The sequence below is a fragment of the Molossus molossus genome, unplaced genomic scaffold (assembly GCF_014108415.1).
Source record: "Molossus molossus isolate mMolMol1 unplaced genomic scaffold, mMolMol1.p scaffold_m16_p_2, whole genome shotgun sequence".
Taxonomy (NCBI): Eukaryota; Metazoa; Chordata; class Mammalia; order Chiroptera; family Molossidae; genus Molossus; species Molossus molossus.
In genome coordinates, this window is record NW_023425355.1 from 8,429,951 (window position 1) to 8,454,882 (window position 24,932).

Genomic DNA, 24,932 nt, shown 5'->3' on the forward strand with positions numbered 1-24,932 from the left:
TCTATAAGCTGACTTCTCAAAAGAAACACTACAGGCTAGAAGGGAATGGCAAGAAGTAATCAAGGTCATGAATAACAAGGATCTGAATATAAGACTACTCTACCCAGCAAGGCTATCATTCAAAACAGAAGGTCAAATAAAGAGTTTCACAGACGAAAAAAAAAAAGGCTAAGGGAATACATTATCACCAAACCACCACTGCAAGAAATATTAAAAGCACTGCTGTAATTAGTAGAAGAAATAGGAAGAAAAATATAATCAAACTAAACAAAAACGGCAATAAATAAGTACATATTCATAATAACTTAAAAGTAAATTAATTGAACGCTCCAATCAAAAGACACAGAATAGCTGATTGGATAAGAAAGCATGACTCATATATATGTTGTTTATAAGAAACCCACAACATAACAAAACACTCACATAGGTTAACAGTGAAGGGATTAAGAAAAATCTTCCCACCAAACAGAAAGGAAAAAAAAGCTGGGGTAGCAATACTCATATCTAATAAAATAGATTTCAAAATGAAGACCATAACTAGAGACAAAGAAGGCCACTACATAATATTGAAAGGATCTATCCAACAGGAAGATATAACCTTGATAAACATGTATGAACCCAATACAGGAGCACCAAAATATATTAAAAATCTTCTGGAGGACTTCAAAGGAGAAATCGACAGCAATATAATCATAGCAGGGGACTTCAACACCTCTCTGACACCACTGGATAGATCCTCTAGACCAAAATTTAGCAAGGAAACAGAGACTCTAAATGAAGCACTAGACCAAATGGATTTAATAGATATCTACAGAGAATTACACCCCAAAACTACAGAATTCACATTCTTCTCAAGTGCACATGGGACATTCTCAAAGATAGACCACATGATAGGACACAAACTAAATCTCTACAACTTCAAGAAGACTGAAATCATATCAAGCATCTTCTCAGATCACAATGGCATGCAACTAGAAATCAACTGCAACAAAAACATGCAAAGACTTATGAACACATGAAGGCATGTTATTAAACAATGAATGGGTTACCGAGGAGACTGAGGAAGAAATTAACAACTTCCTGGAAACCAATGAAAATGAACACGAAACAACACAAAATCTATGGGATGCAACAAAAGAAGTTCTGAGAGGGAAGTTCATAGCACTACAGGAGTACCTCAAGAAACGAAAAAAATTTCTAATTAACTGTCTAACCTCACAACTTGAAGAATTAGAAATCAAACAAAAAGAAAACCCCAGAGCAAGTAGAAGGAAGGAAGTAGTAAAGATCAGAGCAGAAATAAATTACACAGAGACCAAAGAAACAATTCAAAGGATCAATGAAACAAAGAGCTGGTTTTTCGAAAAGATAAACAAGATTGATGGACCCTTGGCTAGACTCACCAAGAAACAAAGAGAGAGTACCCAAATACACAAAATCGGAAATGAAAGAGAAGTAACAACTGACACCATAGAAATACAAAAGATCGTTAACAACTACTATCAACAATTATATGGTAACAAATTCAATAATCCAAGCGAAATGGAAAATTTCTAGAAACACATGGTCTCCCAAACTGGACCAGGAAGAGATAGAAAACTTGAACAGACCAATAACAACTAAGGAAATTGAAGAGGTAATCAAGATTCTCCCAGTAAACAAAAGTCCAGGCCTGGATGGCTTCACGGGAGAGTTTTACCAAACATTCAAAAAAGAACTAACACCCATTCTCCTCAAACTATTTCAAAAAATTCAATAAAGAAGACTTCCAAACTCGTTTTACGTGGCCAGCATAATTCTAATTCCAAAACCAGAAAAAGACACTACAAAGGAAGAAAACTACAGGCCAATATCCCTGATGAACATAAACGCCAAAATCCTGAACAAAATACTAGCAAATTGGATCCAGCAATACATCAAAAAAATTATTCACCAAGACCAATTGGGATTCATCCCACGGATGCGAGGCTGGTATAATATTCGCAAATCAATAAATGTGATACACTACATAAACAAAATGAAGAATAAAAACCACATGATCATATTAATAGATGCTTAAAAAGCATTCGACAAAATCCAGCATCCATTTCTGATAAAAACACTCAGCAATGTGGGAATAGAGGGATATCTCGACATAATAAAGGCCATATATATATGAAAGACCTACAACCAACATCATACTCAATGGGCAAAAACTAAAAGCATTTCCCTTAAGAACAGGAACAAGATAGGGATGCCCACTTTTGCCACTCTTATATAACATAGTACTGGAAGTCTTAGCCACAGCAATCATACATGAAGAAAAAATAAAATGGATCTAAATTGGAAAGGAGAAAGTGAAATTGTCATTATTTGCAGATGACATGATATTATACATAGAAAACCCTAAAGACTCCACCAAAAATCTACTAGACTTAATAAAAAAATTTGGCAAAGTAGCAGGATACAAAATTAATGTCAAGAAATCGCCAGCATTCTTATACACCATTGATGAACTAACAGAAAGAGAAACTGAAAAAACAATCCCATTTACCATCGCAGCAAAAGAATTAAGACACCTAGAAATAAACTTAACCAAAGAAGTAAAGGACCTATTTGCAGAAAACTACAGGACATTGAAAAAAGAAATGGAGGAAGATATAAAAAAGTGGAAGTACATACCTTGTTCATGGATTGGAAGAATTAAAATCATTTAAAAGTCCATATTACCCAAAGCAATCTATAGATTCAATGCAATTCCCATTAAAATACCAATGACATATTTCACAGAACTAGAACAAATACTTCAAAAGTTCTTATGGAACCAAAAAAGACCTCGAATAGCCACAGCAATCTTGAAAAAGAAGGACAAAGAAGGTGGGATCACAATACCAGATATCAGGTTATACTACAAAGCTACTGTAATCAAAACAGCCTGGTACTGGCACAAGAACAGGCATATAGACCAGTGGAACAGAACAGAGAACCCAGAAATGGACCCAAGACACTATGTTCAGTTAATATTTGACAAGGAAGGCAAGAACATACAATGGAGTAAAGACAGCCTTTTTAATAAATGGTGTTGAGAAAATTGGACAGCTACATGGAAAGAAATGAAACTAGACCATCAACTTACACCATGCACAAAAATAAACTCAAAATGGATAAAAGACTTAAATGTGACCCGTGAATCCATAAAAATTCTAGAAGAAAATGTAGGCAACAAAATTTTGGACATCACATGCAGCAGAATTTTCACTGATACATCACCTAAGGCAACAGAAACAAAGGAGAAAGTGAACACAGGCGACTACATCAAAGTTAAAAGCTTCTGCACAGCAAAAGAAACAACCATCAAAATGGAAAGGCAACCCACTGTATGGGAGAACATTATTGCCAATGATACATCAGATAAGGGGCTAATTTCCAAAATATATCGAGTACTCATACAACTCAACAAAAGGAAGACAAAGAACCCAATTAAAAAATGGGCAGAGGAACTAAATAGACACCTCTCCAAACAGGACATACAAATGGCCAAGAGACATATGAAGAAATGCTTAACATCACTAATTATCAGAGAGTTGCAAATTAAAACAACAATGAGGTATCACCTCACACCTGTCAGGATGGCTACCATCAACAAATCATCAAACAACAAGTGCTGGTGAGGGTATGGAGAAAAGGGGACTCTAGTACACTGCTGGTGGGAATGCAGACTGGTGCAGCCACTATGGAAAACAATATGGTGTTACCTCAAAAAGTTACAAATTGAACTTCCATTTGACCCAGTGATCCCACTTCTAGGAATATACCCTAAGACACCTGAAACACCAATCAGGAAGAATATATGTAGCCCCATGTTCGTAGCAGCATTATTTACAATAGCTAAGATCTAGAAACAGCCCAAGTGTCCATCAGTAGACAAATGGATAAAAAAGCTGTGGTACATATACACAATGGAGTACAATGCAGCTGTAAGAAAGATGTATCTCTTATCCTTTGAGATGACATGGAGGGACCTGGAAAGTATTATCCTAGGTGAAACAAGCCAAGCAGAAAAAGACAAATACTACATGATCTCACTTATTTGTGGAACATAATGAACATAACAGTCTGAGGAACAGGGTAGACCCAAAAACATGGAAGTAGGATACAGACTGACAACACTCAGAAGAGAGGTTGGAGGGGGGAGGGAAGAGATAAACCACAGGACTTATATGCATGTACACATAACCAATGGACATAGACAACAAAGCCGGGGACGGGGCAGGGGTTATGGGGAGGAGGGTGTCAATTGGGTAAAAAAGGAGAAACATCTGTAATAAAAATAAAATTTAAAAAAAAAAAAACAAAGTAGAAGGAATCACACTACCTGCTATCAAACTATACTATAAAGCCATAATATTCAAAACAGCATGGTATTGGCACAAAAACAGACATATTCCATGGAATAAAATACAGAGCCCAGAAATATGCCCAAGCCTTTATGGTCAATTAAAAAAATTGACAAAGGAGGCAAGAACATACAATGGGATAAAAACGATCTATTCTCCCTGGCCAGTTTGGCTCAGCAGTTAGAGCGTTGGCCCGCATACTGGAGAGGCCCGGGTTTGGTTCCCCTGAGGACACATACCTCAGTTACAGTTTGTCCCCGGCCTTGGTTAGGGTTGTGCGGGTGGCGACCACTTGATGCGTCTCTCTCACTTTGATGTTTCTCTCTCTCTCCCTCCTGCTCTGTCTGAAGATAAATGCAAAAATGTCCTCAGGTGAGGATAAAAACAAAAAAAAGTCTATTCAATAAATGGTGTTAGGAATATTGGAGAGTACATGCTAAAAAATATAACTTGACCACCTGCTTACACCATACACAAAAATAAAATCAAAAGGGATTAAGGACTTTAAAATGTTAGACTCGAAACTATAAAAAGCCTACAAGAAAACACAGGCAGTAAAATCTCGGACTTTTCTCTTAGAAACATATTTTCTGATATGTCTCCTCAGGCAGAAAAACAAAAGAAAAAATAAAGAAATGGGGCTACATCAAACTAAAGAGTTCTTGCACAGCAAAGAAAACCATCAACAAATTGAAAAGAAAACCCAATACCCTGGCCGTTTTGGCTCAGCGGTTAGAGCGTCAGCCCACAGACCAATGAGTCTGGGGTTCGATTCCAGTCAAAGGCATGTACCCCACTTGTGGTTCATCCTTGGCCCTGGTCGGGGTGGTGCAGGAGGCAACTAGTCAATGTGTCTCTCGCATCGATGTTTCTCTCTCTCCCTCTCCACCTCCCCATCCCATTCTATCTGAAGATAAATAGAAAAATATCCACAGGTGAGGATTAAAGAAGACAACACAGTGAATGGGAGAACATATTCACCAATGATATATCTGATAAGGGGTTAATGTCCAAAATTTAAAAAGAACTTCAAAAACTTAACACCAAAAAAAAATCCAATCAGGGAATATATAGACAAAGAATCCAAAAACACTGATTTGAAAAAATATATGCACCCCATGTTCACTGCAGCATTATTTACAATAGCCAAATTTTGTAATCAGTTCAAGTACCCATCAGTAGATGAGCAGAAAAAAAGGCTGTGGGACATTTACACAAAGGAATGCTACTCAGCTGTAAAAAAAGAAAATTTTACCTTTTGCAACAGCATGGATGGACCTAGAGGTTATTATGCTAAGTGAAATAAGCCAGTCAGAGAAAAACAAATACCATGTGATTTCACTTATATGTGGAATATAATGAATAAAATAAACAAACAAAATAAAAAATAGGATGACAGTTGTCAGGGGGTGGGGGACCTGGCAGGCTGGGTGAAATAGGTGAAGAGATTAAGCAAAAAAACACAAAACTCATAGACATAGACAACAGTAGGTAGATTACTAGAAGGGAATAGGGGTTAGAGCACGTAGAAGAGGTAAAGGAGGGGATAAATGGTGATGAAAGGAGACTTCATTTTGGGTGGTGAACGTATAATACCCATATACAGATGATATACAATAAAACTGTACACTTGAAATCTACATAATTTTATTAATCAATATAACCCCAATAAATTCAATAAAAAATAGTTTTTATAATCTACTAAGAAAAAACAGTCAAAATATAAAATTGTATATTAAGTCTGATGTCAACCATATAAAAATGTGCATTTCTGAAATTAAAAAGAAATAAAAGAAACTAATGTTTATCCATGAAAAAATGTTATAAAACATATGTGTGGCCCAGCCAGTGTGGCTCAATGGTTGAGCACTGATCCGTGCACCAAGGGATCACCAGTTCGATACCTGGTCAGGGCACAGGACCAGGTTGTGGGCCTGATCACCAGTGGGGGGCATGCAGGAAGCAGCCAATCGATGTTTCTATCTCTCTCCCCCTTTCCCTTCCTCTCTCTCTAAAAATCAATAAGAAAATAAACAAAACAGCCCTGGCCAGTTTGGCTCAGCGGTTAGAGCGTCGGCCTGCGGTCTGGAGAGACCCGGGTTCGGTTCCCGCTAAGGGCACGTACTTCGGTTGCAGTTTGTCCCCGGCCCTGGTTGGTCGTGCGGGTGGCAGCCACTCGATGTGTCCCTTCACGTCGATGTTTCTCTCTCTCTCTCCCTTCCTCTCTCTCCCTCCCACTCTATCTGTACAAAAAAAATGGAAAAATATCCTCGGGTGAGGATAAAAAAAAAAAAAAGAAAAGAAACAAAACATATGCGTGCACATAAATACACTCTTCAGAGTTTGCAACACTATACTCTCCTTTACCTACCAGCCTTTGAACACTATCTTGCCTCTATATAGAATACACTGAACCAATCCCACTTCACCAGGCTAATTCCAATTTATATTTCAGATACCGTTTTATATCATCTTCATTATAAAGCCCCCTACCCAACTCCAAATTACATAGGTTTCTTGTGTATGCCCATAGTATACAATATCTCCCCTATCATGGCACTAATCAGACTTTTATCTATCTTCCCCACTATATTAGTCCTCTAAGGACAGAGACCATTCCATCTTCTTCATCACTGTACACCAAGTCTGACACATGGTAAGCACTCAATTATTTGTGGAATGAATTATCAACAAATCATTACATACCTTACAAATAAGTACTTGCAGGGAAGGATGTCTATAAATGGAATCTTTTTGAAAATGATTGACCTGTTGTCCACAAGCTGTGCAGCTCACAATCCCATGAAGCCCATCTTCTAGGAGAAAGGAGTGACTGTTATTAACACACATACAAAAATGTATTTACATTAGTCATATTTGCAACTTTCGTATTGGAAATTAAATACCTCATGATCCTTGGGGGAAAAAAAAAACACATTTGGACACAAGTAAAATGCTTAATAATTTTATGAACTTCCTAAAAAGTGACAGCCTTAGCAAATCCCAGAGCTACAAATTCTAACTTGTTTCCCTTTACAAATGCAAACCCTATTTCTCACAACAATTTGATATAACATGAAGAGACTCCATAAAAGAAGTTCTAAAAATAGGGGTCAAGAACTCTTTTTCATTTTGCTATTAGTTTGCAAATAAATTCAGTACCAGATCTTAAAGAATCGAGAAGCAAGTGACACATATGGAACAGATTCTTTTTCAACCCTATAAGTTAGGTATGCCTTAAAGGTTTTACTCCCAAAATGGAATTGTCTGCACAGTTCCTTTCACTATAGTATGTGAAAACCTGGTAATATTAAATTACCAATTTGCTCCTAAAACTTACTTCAATATTATTCACAATCTCCATTAAGCTACCTGTCTATTCCATATTGGTACTATTTCCAAATAAGACTTGTAGGTACACCTATCTTGGCAGCAAAATCTCAGACTGGTTGTGGGAGGGGAGGAAGGGACAGCGCCATTGGGCATAGTCTGCACAAAACAGATTGACAATAACCTAATATACAAAGAGTAAGAGGAAACCTCTACTGCCTCACTCTCATCCCTAGTTTTGCTTATGGCAGTACTTCACAATCTGAGCTGAACATTAGAATCATCCAATGAATCTTTTTAAAAACAGAGATAGCCATCCCACCCCTAAACCACTGAATGGAAATCTCCTAAAATGTTTTTTAAGTTTTACGGATGATTCTGATGTGCAACCAAGACCTTGATCAAAATAAGAAGGCAGATTATGAGTCAAAAGAAGACAGTGAAAATGCCTGCATTCCAAAATAAAAGGGAGACAACTTAAAAATTTTTTAAAATACAAACTCTGCTTCTATCCCTAAATAAAAGACAAAACAACATAATAACATTTTTCATCTTTTAATTTTGTACCTTGTTTTCTTACTTTAAGGTCCAAAGCACTTATGGACGCAAACATTATCACAAATGCATTTATTTTTCAGAGGTTAAAAAAGTTTATCCAAGGTATAAGGGCACCATCATACTTTCCAGAAAATATAGAGAATTTGACGGCTTACTACCTAAGTCACTAATACTGTATTTTAACTCATTGTCCTGCATTAGTGTTTGTTCTTGATAGTCATATATTTTGTATTTGTTTTAACATAAATATACTGTGTGCTTTTTCATTTAAAATCATTGCATTCAGTCCGGCTGGTTGAGCATCGACCCATGCACCAAGAGGTCGCCGGTTCGATTCCCGGTCAGGACACATGCCCAGGTTATGGACCCAATCCCCAGTGTGGGGCATGCAGGAAACGGCCAATCGATGTTCTCTCTCATTGATGTTTCTATCTCTCTCCCCTCTCACTTCCTCTCTCTCTAAAATCAATAAAGGAAAAAAATTATTTTTAAATAGTAATAAAATAATTGCATTAAGATAAACTAACAACATAAATAAAAGCTAGAGTTTGAATGTTCATCTGGTGTTAGATAATATTTATTAAGCATCTTCTATGTGCTTTTTGCACACATATCACTCAAGAACTAAACAAAATTAGTTGATACGCTGAAGAATTTCTCCCACATTAGCCCAAGAAATCATATAGAGGATAGTCACTACAGCACTAATTAAGAAATTTGAAAAATTTGACAACAAAAAACTGAAAATAACTTCACATTTGGGAAAGTGATTTACATGGATAGTGATTTACTCATACAACAGAATTCTACAGAGCAGTGAAAAATAAAAAACTAGATGTACATTTACTGACATGGATATATTTCAAAAACAATGTTAAATGGAAAATGCTGCAAAAGGATATATTCAGCATACTATTTTGTATATGTTTAAATGAAAAATAAATGCTTTATGAATATATGCATAGAAAAATATAAAAACATGCATGGAAAGCGCGCGCGCGCGCACACACACACACACACACACACACAAGATACTCATTTGCTGAGGGAAATGATCATTTGATGAGGGAAAGGGAAAATGATGAGAGTAGGACTGAACCAGTATTTTATTTAAGTGAAATCTGAAGTAATTGTAAAATACTGAAATATTCCTTTGCTTTATGTACTTGTTACTACATGTGTGTTTTAAATGTTTATTTTTAGTTATAAAATATCTTGATTATAATACAGTATGTAAATAAAAAGGAGGCATTTCTATTGTTTATCTCAATATATTTTAATAGTTTTAAAGAGAAAAAATTATTGTGAAATACAGAAAAATCAGGTGTAAAGTACATTTTCTAACAGTTAAACTGGGAAAAGGATGTCAAAACAGGCTATAGTATTTAAAAAACAGTGGCTCCTAAAATGGTCAATATAGCTATATCTTTGTGTTTAATTTTGCTTCAAATCAATATAAGAATATTTTATATATAAAGTATGTATTCTTGACTGTTTACTAAATTAGGCTTCAATTTTAGAACTAACTTTCCTTGGAAGTTTGAATATGAACTAGCAATTCAGTACCTCCGATCACTAGTTTATTCATATAAGTCTATATAAGTAAACACAGTTAAATTTCCTGTGTGATTTCTGACAGCTTAAAGATAGAGCAAATCATTAAGACCAACATTAACATGAAAGATTTCAGTGCTACAATATGGCTATAAACACAGGTATTTCCGTAAGCACAATATAAACATTCTTACACAGAACACTCAATAAAATGCTTATCAGCTCAGACCAAATACCCACAGCATAGTAAAGTGGCACTAGAAACACCCTCCCCAACAACTTTGGTTCTTTTTTATTCTCCTTTCAGCTCTTATACATATTTCAAACACTGACTGCTCCCGGAGTCCCTCCCCAGAAGACACCATTTAGATATTAATTTTAACACAATGCAGAACACTTAATTTTCTGTCTTCTCTAGAGGACCCATTATCAGAAAAAAAGAAACTCTTGCTACTGGTCCTTACCATCACCTTCTACTTGCTAATTCTTTTGTTTTAAGAATATTCCTTAGCTTTAGCGAGCTTTGTTACTGCAATGGCAATTACCCTTCTATGAACTTGATTCTCAAGAAATCTTTCTTAAGTTTGAAAGGGGTAGAACACCCCATTGTGGACAAATAAACTAAACAACATTTCCTCAATTTTCTGCAACAACTAATAACTTATTTAACCTGAAAACTCATAATATTTATTTTATAAATAGATATGTTTTACTAGTGCTATCAAGATAATCATATAGCTCTGAAATAAAAATCTACAGAAAATTTCACCAATATAAGAACCATGCTATAATTTCACAACAAACATGATAAATATTAAACAAACACACTCCCATTACACTTTCTACTCAGAAATTCAGTGTCATGTTCTATCTTTTAGAGATTCACTCCTTTTACAGTCATGGATTCTGGCTCTGTTAATATGCCCCAAAAATACATATAGACACTATTTAAAAATCACAAACTAGTGGGATACATACTCATTGTCAAAAATTTCTAAATGAGTCTTCCTTATGCTAACTTCCTACAGATGATAAGCCAATATAATTGTGTGTATAAATGAGAGTAGACAGACAAAGGAAGAAATGGTTCAGACAGATTTAGGGAAGGTTACTAATTCTAGCTCCCTTATTTTTTCTAGTCATCTCTGCATTGCTATCCTTAGATCAATAGATCTCCAACTTTAATGTACATAAGAAGAAACTGGGGCATGTTTTTGACATCATCCCCAGAAATTCTAATTTGTTTGGAATGGAGTCAAGGGACTTGAATTTTTAAAAAGCACCCCAGGTAATGCTAATACAGATGTCCATCGCTCTGTGAAACAATGTTTTAGATATATATATAAAGTTACGTGAATGCAAGATTTTGTCCAAATCTAAAATGTTGGGATGAGGGAACACACAGTCTTCTGGCAAATAGGCAATACAGAACTAAATAACATGTGCAAGAAGGAAATGCTAAGCTTCTTGAGATAACTTAATAGCCACTGAAGGCAAAGGTGTTTTGATAAATAGTGTTAACCTTTTCTGCTTCAGAGCTCAGAGAGAAACAGAAGTTATTTTTAAGTAGTGCTTTTAATAAACAATGGGCAGAAAAGTGGAGGTATTTTTAGTAAGCACATCAGATTTTCCAATATGGTCATAAACAGCAATTTAAACTCATGTTTTCATTTTCACTTGTATTTACCTCCGCGTTTTTTGAGATTTTCAGTTTTCATTTTACTTCTGCTTCTAAATTCAGGCCCTTTAAAATCATCTTTGTCTTCATTCAGCACTGGCTCTGGTTGTACAATCACTGTACCTAGAATGATTTCATTTAAAAAACCATTACACATATTAAATGTGCAAGTGAAGTACAAGACTTCAGTTCAGATAAAGCCAACATTGCTGGTACATAGTTTTGTTTCTTTAAAGCTTTCAGTACTTGTATAAGGACCTCTCGAGAGAAAATAAAACAGGGAAATAGTAAAAGGGCCAAGTGTCAACAATCAGATTACTTTTTGGAATATAGCTCATAAAAATGGGGGAGGGAAGTATTATTAACTAATTATAACATAAATGTGTGAATAAAGCAGAAAGTCTCAGCCCACTTTTGAATTTTTATAGTGCCTATCTATCATAAAAGTTATTTTGAATATGAACATCCATGCTAAGTTCCATAGAGTTTATAAAATAAAATGACCAAATGAGAAATTTTTTTAAATATCCTATTCTCATAATCCAAATCATAAACTCAAAAAAATAATATTTTGAGGTTTCTTTTTATTTTTCAATTACAGTTGACATTCAATATTATATTATTTTCAGCTCTACAACACAGTGGTTAGACATTTATATAACTTACAAAGTGAGAAAAAGATTTTTAAGAGTTGTTTTATATTGCTTTGGATGAGAATATCTGGGGGGAGGGCAATGTGAGAAGTTAATTCTGCTCTATTATTGCTGTACCTATTCTGAGGCCTTTCCCAATTAGTAGGTCAAAGTTTCAGTACCCTAAAAAGTCCTTAAAGAGTTTTACACAAGTTACTTTAAGATACCTAAGCTCAAGTGCTCTAACAATAAATTGTAGAATGACATCAATTGTTAGTTACTATGGAATTATTTTAGAAAGAATGTACTTTCTTAGCTATAAAACATGTGACTTGAAGACAGAGGTTAAGTTTTCACTATAATCTCTCAAGAACAAATAAAGCAAGGGTATAGAAAAAGGGTTCATGTCTCATATTTATCTACATTGCTGGGCTTAGTAATTGGGCATTAATGACAAAAATTAAGAAAGTAAAACCTGGTAGTCAGGGGCTGTTCCCCGAACCATGTGTGTGTGTTATTCAGTAAGCAGATTTTGACAAGGAATAACAATCTAGTTAAATGAATTTCTGAGTGTCTGAGAAAAGGGGGAGAGAGGGCACAGAGGATTGAGTCTTTACAAACTGGTCAATTTACATAATCTCGAAAAAAACCTTAATCCACAACAACCATTTCACGTAAACACTCTCAGAGAAGCCCTAGCATTTGAGAAAAGCTAAAGATTTATTATAACTAAGAAAAAAATATAGAATTATTTCTGAAGTTTCTCCTCTAAATGGAAGCAAAGCAGCAGAGTGGAAAGAGCACTCACTAGCTTTGGATTCAGGCAGACCTGGGTTCAAATCTTAGCTTCTCAATTTAAAGCTGAAAAAGTTCCTTGAGCTCTGAATTTGTTCCTTCATCTCTACAAGCAGAAACAATAACTACCTTACAGCACTGTTTTGAGGATTAAATGAGTTAATTTTGTAAGAGTATGGTATCTATACACACTCAATATAGAATTAACAATAATTATAATCACCCAAATTTAACCTTATGGAATGAGTGTATTTCTGGTTTGGTGGGAGAGCATTATGCTCAGTTCAAGTTAGTATTATCCCATATTAACTTTCTTCTACAACAACATTAAAGATTTGAATTCCTAGTTCTTAGCTCACCCAGTGGCCATCATAAAGACTCCCAGTGACAACCACTGACAATGTAGCAATCCAAAGTGAGTCTCTGCCTATAGGACTCAGACTCCCATGTTAGTTGTTTCTGCCCTTGGCCACCAAAACCATTATATAATATTGTCATAGATGATTTGCAAAACACGTAAAGGGTAGGCCCATCAATTTTCCTTCTTTCATTTTTTCTCATTTACTCCTAATTCCTCACTTCATTCCTCAGCTACTGTAACTTCTAATTTGTCCCAGCCAAGCAATGTCTTATTATCACCATTTCTTAAAATTTCCATAATCAAAAAAATGTATCATAAAAGCATAAGTACAGAGAACAAAATTTACAACACTGCTGTCAGAATAAATTTGAAAAATCTGCTAACAGCCATAAATTAATAAAGAAAAAAATCTAAACTTTTGACTCTGAAACACCATGAAATTACCAAGACCCTTGTCACTCTCATCAGGTAATCATTCTGCTCTCAGACTTAAACAATGAAAAGTCCAAGATTTTCATTTGGCTTTTTTGTCCCAATTTCATTAATGAGGTTTTAAGGTTAGAACTGTCACAGCTGAGAGGTATGTGACAAGGCTTTTTAAAGGGATAATTACAAAAATATACCTGAATCTATCTTTAATAGTTAACTTCGGCTTTGGGTCTTTGGGAATTTAAGAATACAGTTAAGACTAAACTCAATTTTAAATGTTTTTCTTAAAACGTTTTCAAAGTATTCTTTACGTTTTTCCATAAAGCAAGCACAGTAAAATTTCCTGAACCAAAATTTAAAATATTAAACTTTTAAATCAACTTCCACAATCAAGTATAATGAAAACTAAAATCCTTCTTCTAGAATAGAAAGAGAAAATAAGTTTTGTTCTTTTCAAAGCTGACTGAATAGTCTACATTTTTAACTTCAATAACACACATTATCACTACCATACTAATACATTTCGATCACTACAAAAGTGTCTGGTTGGTCCTTTATACACAGCCAACAGTTATCAAGTTCCAATTTTATAGTAATAATTTTTAAAAATACATTTCAACTTAAATTCATATGAAAAATTAATACAAATTACCTTTTGGCAAGCTTTGCATAGTAATATCATTTTCTGAATTGTCATTAGAAGCATCTTCATTTACAGTCTCATCCAAAGGTTTTTCATCATCGGATTCTACATACTTTGTTACAATTGAAGGTTTCCTATGAAAGAATTACGTCCATAGAATTATGGACACTTCTGACAATTGGAACAACACTCAAAGAATATAAATAACAGGTTTAGATTGAACAGCGGCTCTTAAGCAGCAATACACATCAAAATCACCTAGGGAAGCATACATCTCTATTTCATATTACTGAAGATTACAATTCAGTAGGGTAGGACCAGGACATGTGCATTCAAAAAAGCTACTGAGGGACTGTGAAGGGAACTCCTGGTTAAGAATCACTACTTTAGAGAATAAGTTAATAACAATCAATCTGTGTTTATTAAGAAACATTCCCACCCTGGCCGGGTAGGTCAGTTGGTTAAAGTGTTGTTCAGATACTCCAAGATTGCAAGTTCGATCCCCGTTCAGGGCACATACAGGAATCAACCAATGAATGCATGAATGGGTGGAGCCATGAATTGATGTTTCTCTCTCTCCCCCACCTCTCAAAATCAATATATAAAATTTTTAAAACAATATCAAATGCTTCAGAGGAGAACAGTTTAAAAAAAGAGAGAGATTCCCACTGGTTAGAAACAAAAGTCCATAATACAAATTGAAAACTTCTAATAGAAACTATACTACACAGTATATTATGCATTGTAGTATGCTTGAAAGTAGTTTTAGTCAATATGTACAATTCACTGATAATTTTACACAGAAAAGTATTTTTACCATTTTCTGATCTCTTTACAACTTCCTCATAACTATAATGGCCACCACTGCCAATCCTAGAAAATTTCACATAACCCTAAAACACCCACACTGCCTCACAAGGCATTCAATATTTCATTTCCCTAATCCTCCTTTTTCAAAGCACATATATGATCTAAAAGATGTGATCTACATATCGTAAGAGCCATTAGTACCTAATAAATCCTCCTCAGAAAATTCAATTAAAATTCAAAGTCAGAATGAAATAATAATTGCTGAAGCCAAGTGATAAATACAAGAGGATTCACTACATTATATTGACCACTTTAATATGTATGTTTGCATAAAATAGTTTACTTAAAACAAGAGTGCTTGAAGTACATTTAGAAAAAAGATTGTTCTTAGGAAAAAAAATACAACCTGAAAAATACAATAACTTTTTTCCCTTCAACATCAACCAACCTCTTTGATCGCGATGATCCTGCCGATTTGGATTTTCCTGAAGAGCTAGCTCCCTAAATGTGAAAAATAAATACAGAGATGAGTAAAACTTTCAAAGAAACACCCCTATAATTAACTAGTACCCTATGCCAAAACCTCTGGAATAGTGATATGAGATTATAATTATAATTATAATCTCATATATAATTATAATTATAATCTCATATCACTAAAATATTTGTCTGAAAGAAACTTCAAAAACTAAAATATTTGTCTGAAAGAAACTTCAAAAACTAATTCTCATTTACTCTCAGGTTTCCTGGATTTAAGATAATTTTCTGAGTTTTTATTAAATTGTTACTGTTAGACCTGGCTAGTTTGGCTCAGCAGTTAGAGTGTTGGCCTGGGGACTAGAGAGTCCCGGGTTCGGTTCCCACTTAAGGGCATGTGCCTCTCTTGCAGTTTGTTCCCAGCCCCGGTTGGGGTCGTGTGGGTGGCAACCAATCAATGTTTCCCGCTCTCTCTTCCTTCCTCTCTCCCTCACACTCTATCTGAAGATTAATGCAAAAAAAATGTCCTCAGGTGAGGATTAAAAAATAAATTTAAAAAAATAAATTGTTACTGTTAAATTTTAGGGGGTAAGAGAGGATACACTTCTGTATCATGATCTTGGTCCAAGTCAACAAAGACAAACCAAAGATGTAGAAGTAATCAGATCCTAACAGAAGTAGGAAGCATTAAGGATCTAAAAATGTATCATTTCACCCTGGCTTGTTTGGCTCAGTGGTTAAAGCACTGGCCTGCAGACCAAAGGGTCGAGGGTTCATCTCCAGTCGAGGGCAAATACCTGGATTGCAGGTTTAATCCACGGCCCTGGTTGGGTCCTGTGAGAGGCAACCAACTGATAAGTCTCTCTCACACTGAAGTTTCTCTCTCTCTGTCTCTCTCCCTCCCTCCCTTCCTTCTACTCTCTCTAAAAAAAGCAATAGAAAAAATATCCTCAGGTGAGGATTAACAAAAACAAATAAAAATATAAAAATGTGTCATTTTCTTTATCCTAATTATGGCAAGAGTACCTTCTATAATTTGCTTCGAGATACTAAATTTACCCTCACTTTGCCAGTATATTAAGTATATTTTACTGGATTAAGTATTTTATATTAGATAGAAATAATCCCAAAACCATAGTGTAGGTCTGGGTATCACGTGAAGGACCTCAGGATAGGTTCCTATAATAATGCTTAAGAGACTCTGAATATCCAATTTTGAGAGATCTCAGAGCCACAGACTCTTGCCTGTAACAACCATCTTGAACACCACTGTTCCGATATAATAACATTCAAATACCTATCAGTTAGCAAGCCTTCAGTTGTCTGACTTTTGGTATACTGCTGAACCACAATAATAACAAATTCAATAAATATCTTCTAAAAATGAACAACTACCCAAAATAAAGTATCATAATAATACTTGGGTATAACAGTAAATTTAACACATGCATGTATTAAATAGGAGTAATTAGCTATTCTTTTAAATATTTCAAATTATTCTTACCTCTTCCTTGCTGTATTCCATCATATCAGAGCTACTTCCAGAACCACTGACTTTATCTAAAAAGAAAAAAAATAAAACAGTTATTTATCTCAACACATTATCAAACAGAACACCAATACCTACAACTTCACAAACCGTTCTTCAAACTATGAAGCACGACAATATTTCTAATACACTACTCAAATTAAAATATTCCTAGAAAAGTTTTCTGACTAAAATCACTCTCTTTTGCCCTGGCCGGTTTGGCTCAACGATTAGAGTATCAGCCCGCACGCAGACCAGAGAGTGCCGGGTTGGGTTCCCGCTAAGGGCACATACCTCGGTTGCAATTTGTCCCCAGCCCCGGTTGGGGTAATGTAGGTGGCAACTACTCAATGTGTCTCTCTCATATCGATGTTTCTCTCTCTCTTCCTACTTCTCTCCCTCCCCCTCTATCTGAAGATAAAATGTAAAAATGTCCTTGGGTTTAGTCTCTTAGAAGAAATTTTAAGCTTCATCTTTTAAAATTAAACCATACTATTAATAAATTTATTTCCCTTCACCAAAAGACACTGTAAAAATAACAGCAAACTAAACCAAAAGAAAGCACAGAGAAGGAAATAGAGATTGAAGAGGACATTAATGAAATAGGGAATAGAAAAACAATAGAGAAAATCAGTGAAACCAAAAGTTATAGTCATCCCTCAGTTATCTGTAGGGGATGGGTTCCAAAAGCCCCTGCAGATATCAAAATACTCAAGGGCTCAAGCCCTCTAAATAAAATGGTGTAGTACTTGCATTTAACCTACACACACCATCCCATATACTTTAAATCATCTCTAGATTACTTATAATACCTCACACAATGTGAATGCTACACAAATAGTTGTTATACTGTATTGTTTACGGAATAATGACATGGAAAAAAGTCTGTGCGTATTTACTATAGATGCAACCATCATAGGCCTAACTACATAGTACACATCACCAACAACATAACATTTTTTTCCTTTTTTTAAAATATTTTTTCTTTATTAATTTTAGAGAGAGAGGATAGGAGAGGGAAAAAGAGATGGAAACATAGATGAGAGAGAACATCAATTGGCTGCCTCCTGCATGCCCCCACTGGGGATTTGGCCCACAACCTGGCATGTGCCCTGACCGGGAATCTAACCAGCAACCTCTTGGTGCATAGGTCGACTCTCTACCACTGAGCCACACCGGCAGAGCAACAACAACATAACATTTTTTTCCAAAAATGTTCCATCCATGTTTGGTGGAATCCATAGAGGCGATATGGAGAGCCAACTGTAATTCTTTGAAAACATGAACAAAATTGACAAAGCTTAGTCTAGTAGATTAATCAAGAAAAAGAGACAAGCCTGGCCAGTGTGGCTCAGTGGATTGAGCATTGTCCCATGGACTGAGAAGTACCAGTTCAATTCCCAGTCAGGGCACATGCAGGGGTTGCAGGCTTGATTCCTGGTGGTGGGCATGCAGGAGGCAGACAATCAATGTATCTCTCTCACATAGATGTTTCTATCTCTCTCTCTAAATCATCAATAAAAAATATTTTAAAAAAATAGTCTGGCCGGTGTGGCTCAGTGGTTGAGCACCGACCCATGCACCAAGAGGTTGCCGGTTCGATTCCCTGCCAGGGCACATGCCCAGGTTGTGGGCCAAATCCCCAGTGGGGGCATGCAGGAGGTGGTCAATCGATGTTCTCTCTCATTGATGTTTCTAACTCTCTCTCCTCTCTCTCTAAAAATCAATATAGAAAAAAAATTTTTAAAAAACTCTAAACAAAAGGGAATTTCCTCAACTACCTACAAAATATGACAGGTATCATACTTAATAGTGAAAGATTAAATGTTTTCTTTTCCCCTCTAAGATAAGGAGAAAAACAAGAATATCTACTCTTGCCACTTTTATTCAAGATTGTAATGGCGATTCTAGCCAGAGCATGTAGGCAATAGAAAGAAATAAAAGGCATCAAGATAGAAAAGGAACAAGTAAAATAACAGTTGACCCTTGAACAATATGGGTTTAAACTTACTGTAAAACATTTTTAATCAAGACAGTACAGTACTGGCAAAAGAACAAACATATTGATCAGTCAAAAGAACTGAAAGTCCATAAATAAACCCATATATCTATGGTCAACTGATATTCAAATAGGATGCCAAAACCACTCAATCTGGAAAGAACAGTCTTTTCAACAATGGTGCTGATACAACTGTGAATCCACATGTAAAAAAAATAATTTTTGTACCATATACAAAAATTAACTTTAAATGCATCAAAGACCTAAGAGCTAAAACTAGAAAACTCTTAGAAGAAAATACAGAGGGAAATCTTTGTGACCTTGGATTTAGTAATGGATCCTTAGGTACGAAACCAAAAAAAAAGTACAATCAACAAAGGAAAAATTAGATAAACTGTACATCAAAATGAAAATATTTTGTGCTTCAAAGGACACCATTAAGAAAACTAAAGACAACTAACAGAATGGGGGGAAATATTCCCAAATCATGTATCTGACCCAAATATCCACTGACAGATTAATGACAAACTAAATATAGTATATGCATACAAGGGAATCCTACTCAGCCTTAAAAAGGAAAGAAATTTTGCCCAGCCGGTGTAGCTCAGTGGATTGAGCATCAGGGCACATGCCCAGGTTGCGGGCTCGATCCCCAGTACAAGGCATGCAGGAGGCAGCCGATCAATGTTTCTCTCTCACATGGATGTTTCTATCTGTCTCTCCCTTCCTCTCTCTCTAAAAAAAAATTCAATAAAAACATTTTTTTAAAAAGGAAGCAACGTTTAATAACTACTATAACAATGATGAACCTTGAAGGCATTATGCTAAGTAAAATAAGCTAGACACAAAAGAACAAATATTGTATGATCCCACTTATATGAGTTTCCTAAAGTAGTCAAATTCAAAAAGACAGAATGCAGAGTGGTAGTTGCCAGGGACTAGGGGCAGAAGGGATTGGGAATTTAGTGTTTAATGGGAACAGAGTATCAGCTAAAAATAAAAAATTTTCGTAATAATAAATGACAGATTAGTAATTGCTAGGTGTTAGGCAGAGTTATGTGTGGAGGTAGAGTGATAAGCATGATTATAAAAGGGCAAGATGAGTAATCTATATCTTATCTGTGGTAGTGGATACAGAAATCAACCTGGTAATAAAATTGTATAGAGCTTAATAAACAAACTCAAGTACAAGTAAAACTGAAAAAATCTGAATCAGATTGGTAGCTATCAATAACCTGGTTATGGTAATATAGTAGTTTCATAAAATGTTACCATTGTGGGAAACTGGGCAAAGTGTACAAGAGCTCTGTATTAGTTGTTAACAACTGTATGTTAACTTACAAGTATCTCAATAAAAATGTCAATTTAAAAAACTCTCAGTAAACTAGGAATAGAGGTGAACTTCCTCAATTTGATAAAGAGAATTTACAAAATACATATACAGAAACCATCATACTTAATGATGAAAGACCAAATGCATTCCCCATAAGATCAGAAACAGCAAGAGGATGTCTGCTAGCGCCATTCTTCTACAATATAATAATGGAAAATTCAGAAAGTCCGACCTAGCAGAATGTGAAAATAAAAGAAACTAAATGGAAAGAAAGAATAAAACTGATCCTATTTGCAGATGACAAAATTAAGTACAAAATCCCAATGAATTTGCAAGGTGAAAAAAAAGCTTCCTAGAGCAAGTTCACAGGATACCAGGTCAACTAAAAAAACAAACAAACAAACAAAATAAACTGGTCCTGGCCAGATGGCTCAGTTGGAGCATCGTCGTATACACTAAAAGGTTGCAGGTTCCATACTCAGTCATCAGGGCACATACCTAGGCTGAGGGGAGTGTATGGGAGCCAACCAATCAATGTTTATCTCTCTCTCTCTCTCTTTCTCTCTCTCTCTCTCTCTCTCTTTACTGTGACAGTTTGGTTAGCAAATTTGAAACTACATGGGTACAATGAGAACTGAGCAAATGAGACATAAATTGAGAATAATGGGAGCCAGGCATCTTTCTATTAGAGGAAAAAGTTAAAATATGAAAAGAAGAAGACTAGAACAAAGTCTGTGGTATCAAATTAAAATAAAAACTATCAGTATCAACTCATAAAAATATAACACATATACTGGCTTTGTCTGTGAAAGGTCCTGGAAGAAGAGACATCTTCTGGCAATGAGCACATCATACACCCAGATCTTCGTTTCCAAGTACCATATTGAATTAAAAGGAATTGGAACTCCTTGGAGAAATAACTGATTCCAGGGTTGGGGAAAGGGCATTGCAAAGTAAACATTGAACACCCTGTGAGGATAAAAAGTAAGGAAGTGCTCAAGGATGATGAAGATTTGTGAAAAGGTCAGCAGGAATCATACAAAAGAGGTTTCCACTACCCAATACTGGTACAATTTGAGCACTAAAATAAATAATGATAGTAAGAGAATATTCACAAGGAAAAAAACCCTTTATTATAGTAACATATCAACTAAAGCACAGAAGGAATGATATATTAGAACATCACCATTTTGAACCCATCATTGTAATATATGATTCTGGCAAGAATCATGAATGTGGATAGTGTAGTAGGCAGAATCTCTAGGAATGGTCCCAGGATTTCAAGCACCCTAATCCCCAGAACCTGTGACTATGAGGAAATATGACCCCCATAATTATGCTATGTAAAATGGAACAATTGACTTTAAAATGAGAGGTTATTAGAGGGAGGTGAGAAGAAAGGGAACCTAATGTAATCATGTGAGTCCTTAAAAGTAGAAAAATTTCTCCAGGTGATGGTAAAAGTTGGCAGAAACAGCTAGCAAAGAATAAATCAGAGAGATTCAAAATATGAACAAGACTCAATGAGATGTTGCTGGCTTTGAAAACGGGGGAGGCCACGTGAGAAGAAATACTAACAGCCTCAAGGAGCTGAGAGAGAGAATCCTAGCCAAAAGCCAGCAAGAAATGGGGACCCCAAACATAAAACCACAAGAAACTGAATTCCGCCAACAACGTGAATGAGCATGAAAATAGATTTTTCCACAGAGCCACCTGAAAAGAATAGTCTTACTAACATTTTCATTTTGGCTTTGTGATAACCTGAGCAGAGCTCAGCAAAATCCATTGAACTCCTGATCCACAGAACAGTTGTCTACAGTGAGATAATAAATTTTGATGGTTTTAAACTGCAAAGTTCATGGTAATTTGCAATAAAAAACACATTTCATTTCAATTACAGCTTACACTCAATATCATTTAAATTAGCTTGAGGTGTACAGTATAGTGGTTGGACAATCATATACTTTACAAAGTGTTCCTCCTGGCTTGGCTGATGTGGGTCAGTGGTTGAGTACCAACCCATGCACCAGGAGGTTACCAGTTCGATTCCCAGTCAGGGCACATACCCAGGTTGTGGGCCCAATCCCCAGTGGGGGGCGTGCAGGAGGCAACCAATTGATGTTCTCTCTCATTGATGTTTCTATCTCTCGCTCCCTCTCCCTTCCTCTCGCTCTAAAAAAATCAGTAAGAAAAAATAATTAAAAAAAAAAAAAGTGTTCCCCCTGATATTTCAGGTACCCACCTGGTACCATACATAGTTATTACAATATTATTGACTATATTCCCTATGCTGTACTTTACATACCCATGACTATTTTGTAAGTACCAATTTGTACTTCTGATTCCTTCACCATTTTCATCCAATCCCCAACTGCCGACCCTTCTGGCAACCACAAGTCTGTTCTTTGTATTTAAGAGTTTGTTTCCATAAAAAAATTTTGATGATGAAAAGAATACTTATGTAATTTCACACTAATCTTCAACAAATGACTCATTAGTCAAAAAGAAATAAAATCATAACTTTATAGTGGATCAATATAGCAAAATAACCATAATTAAGAAACCTAAGTTAGCATCATCAAGAAAGACAAAAATGACATCATGTGCCTTTTGAAATGATGTACTGACAAGAACATAATACAACTTATGCAGTAATCCTGCCAAAAATAACCCAAATCTAATTATAACAGGCAAAAACCCACATTGAGGGGATAATCACCAAATGCCAAGCTTCTGACAAAGAAATTGTTTTAGACATTAAAAGACTAAAAAGACAAGACAACTATATGCAATGCGTAATCTTGAACTGGATCCTGGACGTGGGGATGGGGGGGGTGAGGGGGGGTGGGCTTTCCTATAAAAACATTGTTAGGCCCTGGCTGGTTTGGCTCAGTGATTAGAGCGTCAGCCCTCAGACCAAAGGGTCGCGAGTCAATTCCCAGTCAAGGGCACATACCTAGATTGCAGGTTTGATCCCTGGCTCAAGTAGGGATCGTGCAGGAGGCAGCCACTCACTGTCTCTCTCTCACATTGATGTTTCATGTTTTCTCTCTCTCTCTCCCTCCCTCTCCCCCTCCCACTCTACCTAAAAATCAATGGGAAAATATCCTTGGGTAAGAATTAACAACAAAAAAACATTGTTGGGGCCCTGGCCGGTGTGGGTCAGCGGTTAGAGTGTCAGCCCGTGAATCAGAGAGTCCTGGGTTCGGTTCCCGCTAAGGGCACATACCTCAGTTGCAGTTTGTCCCTGGCCCTGGATGGGGTCATGTGGGTGGTAACCAGTGGATCTGTCTCTCTCACATCGATGTTTCTCTCTCTCTCTTCCTATCTCTCTCCCTCCCGCTCTATATGAAGATAAATGCTAAAATGTCCTCAGGTGAGGATAAAAAAAAAAAAAAAAAAGAAAAGAAAGGAATTTGAGCATCTTTTCATATATCCGTTTGCCATTTGCATTCCTTATTACGAGAAGTGTTCAGGTCCTCTGCCCATTTTTTAATTAAATTGTTTGTTTTCTTTATAGTTAAGTTGTATGATTTCTTTATATATTTTGGATATTAATCCCTTGTTGGAGCTGTTGCTTGCAAATGTCATCTCCCATTTGGATGGCTGTCTTTTTGTTTTGTTGATGGTTTCTTTTGCTGTGTAGAAGCTTTTTAGTTTTAAATAGCCCCATTCATTTACTCTTACTTTTACTTCCCTTGCTTTTAGTGTCAAATTCACAAAATCTTATCTAAGACCAAGATCCGTAAGTTTAGTACTTATGTTTTTTTTCTATGTAATTTATTGTTTCAGGCCTTATATTTATATGTTTTATCCAGTATGAGTTAATTTTTGTACATGGTAACAAACAGCAGCCTAGTTCATTCTTTTGTACGTGGATTTCCAATTTTCACAACACCGCTTACGGAAGACACTTTGCTCAACTTCACTAGCTATTCGGGAAATGCAAATCAAAACTACAATGAGCCCTGACTGGTTTGGTTCAGCAGACAGAGCATCTGTCCACAGACCAAAGGATCACAGGTTCAATTCCCGGTCAAGGGCATATAACCTGGGTTACATGTGCAATCCTCAGCTGGTTGGGGTCATATGGGAGGCAACTAATCGATGAGTCTCTCTCACATAGATGTTTCTCTCTTTCTCTCTCTCTCCCTCCATCCCTCCCTCCCTCCATCTACTCTATTTAAAAAATATCCATGGAAAGCCCTGGCCGGTTTGGCTCAGCGGTTAGAGCGTCGGCCTACGGTCCAGAGAGACCCGGGTTCGGTTCCCGCTAAGGGCACATATCTCGGTTGCAGTTTTTCCCCGGCCCTGGTCGGTCGTGCGGGTGGCAGCCACTCGATGTGTTCCTTTCACGTCGATGTTTCTCTCTCTCTCTGTTCCTCTCTCTCCCTCCCACTCTACCTGAACAAAAAATGGAAAAATGTCC

At 36.1% G+C, this 24,932-nt stretch overlaps 1 protein-coding gene across 29 annotated transcripts in view; it reads right to left on the reverse strand.

Annotated features, from left to right (window-relative positions):
* Nucleotides 1–24,932, reverse strand: part of ATRX (ATRX chromatin remodeler) — a 247,111-nt gene that overhangs the window by 169,205 nt on the left and 52,974 nt on the right. For 23 of the 29 annotated variants that reach the window (XR_004960591.1, XR_004960595.1, XR_004960592.1 and 20 more), the window contains 5 exons: nt 17,148–17,203; nt 15,615–15,667; nt 14,366–14,490; nt 11,506–11,619; nt 7,083–7,192 (listed from right to left, as the gene is read on the reverse strand). Coding sequence is in view for 3 of the 29 variants with exons in the window: in XM_036270983.1 (XP_036126876.1) it covers nt 7,083–7,192; nt 11,506–11,619; nt 14,366–14,490; nt 15,615–15,667; nt 17,148–17,203 (458 nt within the window). In the remaining 26 variants the exon portion in view is untranslated. Of the gene's footprint in view, nt 1–7,082; nt 7,193–11,505; nt 11,620–12,936; nt 13,054–14,365; nt 14,491–15,614; nt 15,668–17,147; nt 17,204–24,932 lie in introns of those variants that run through there. The other 6 variants (XR_004960609.1, XR_004960593.1, XM_036270984.1 and 3 more) reach the window with 4 other exon arrangements.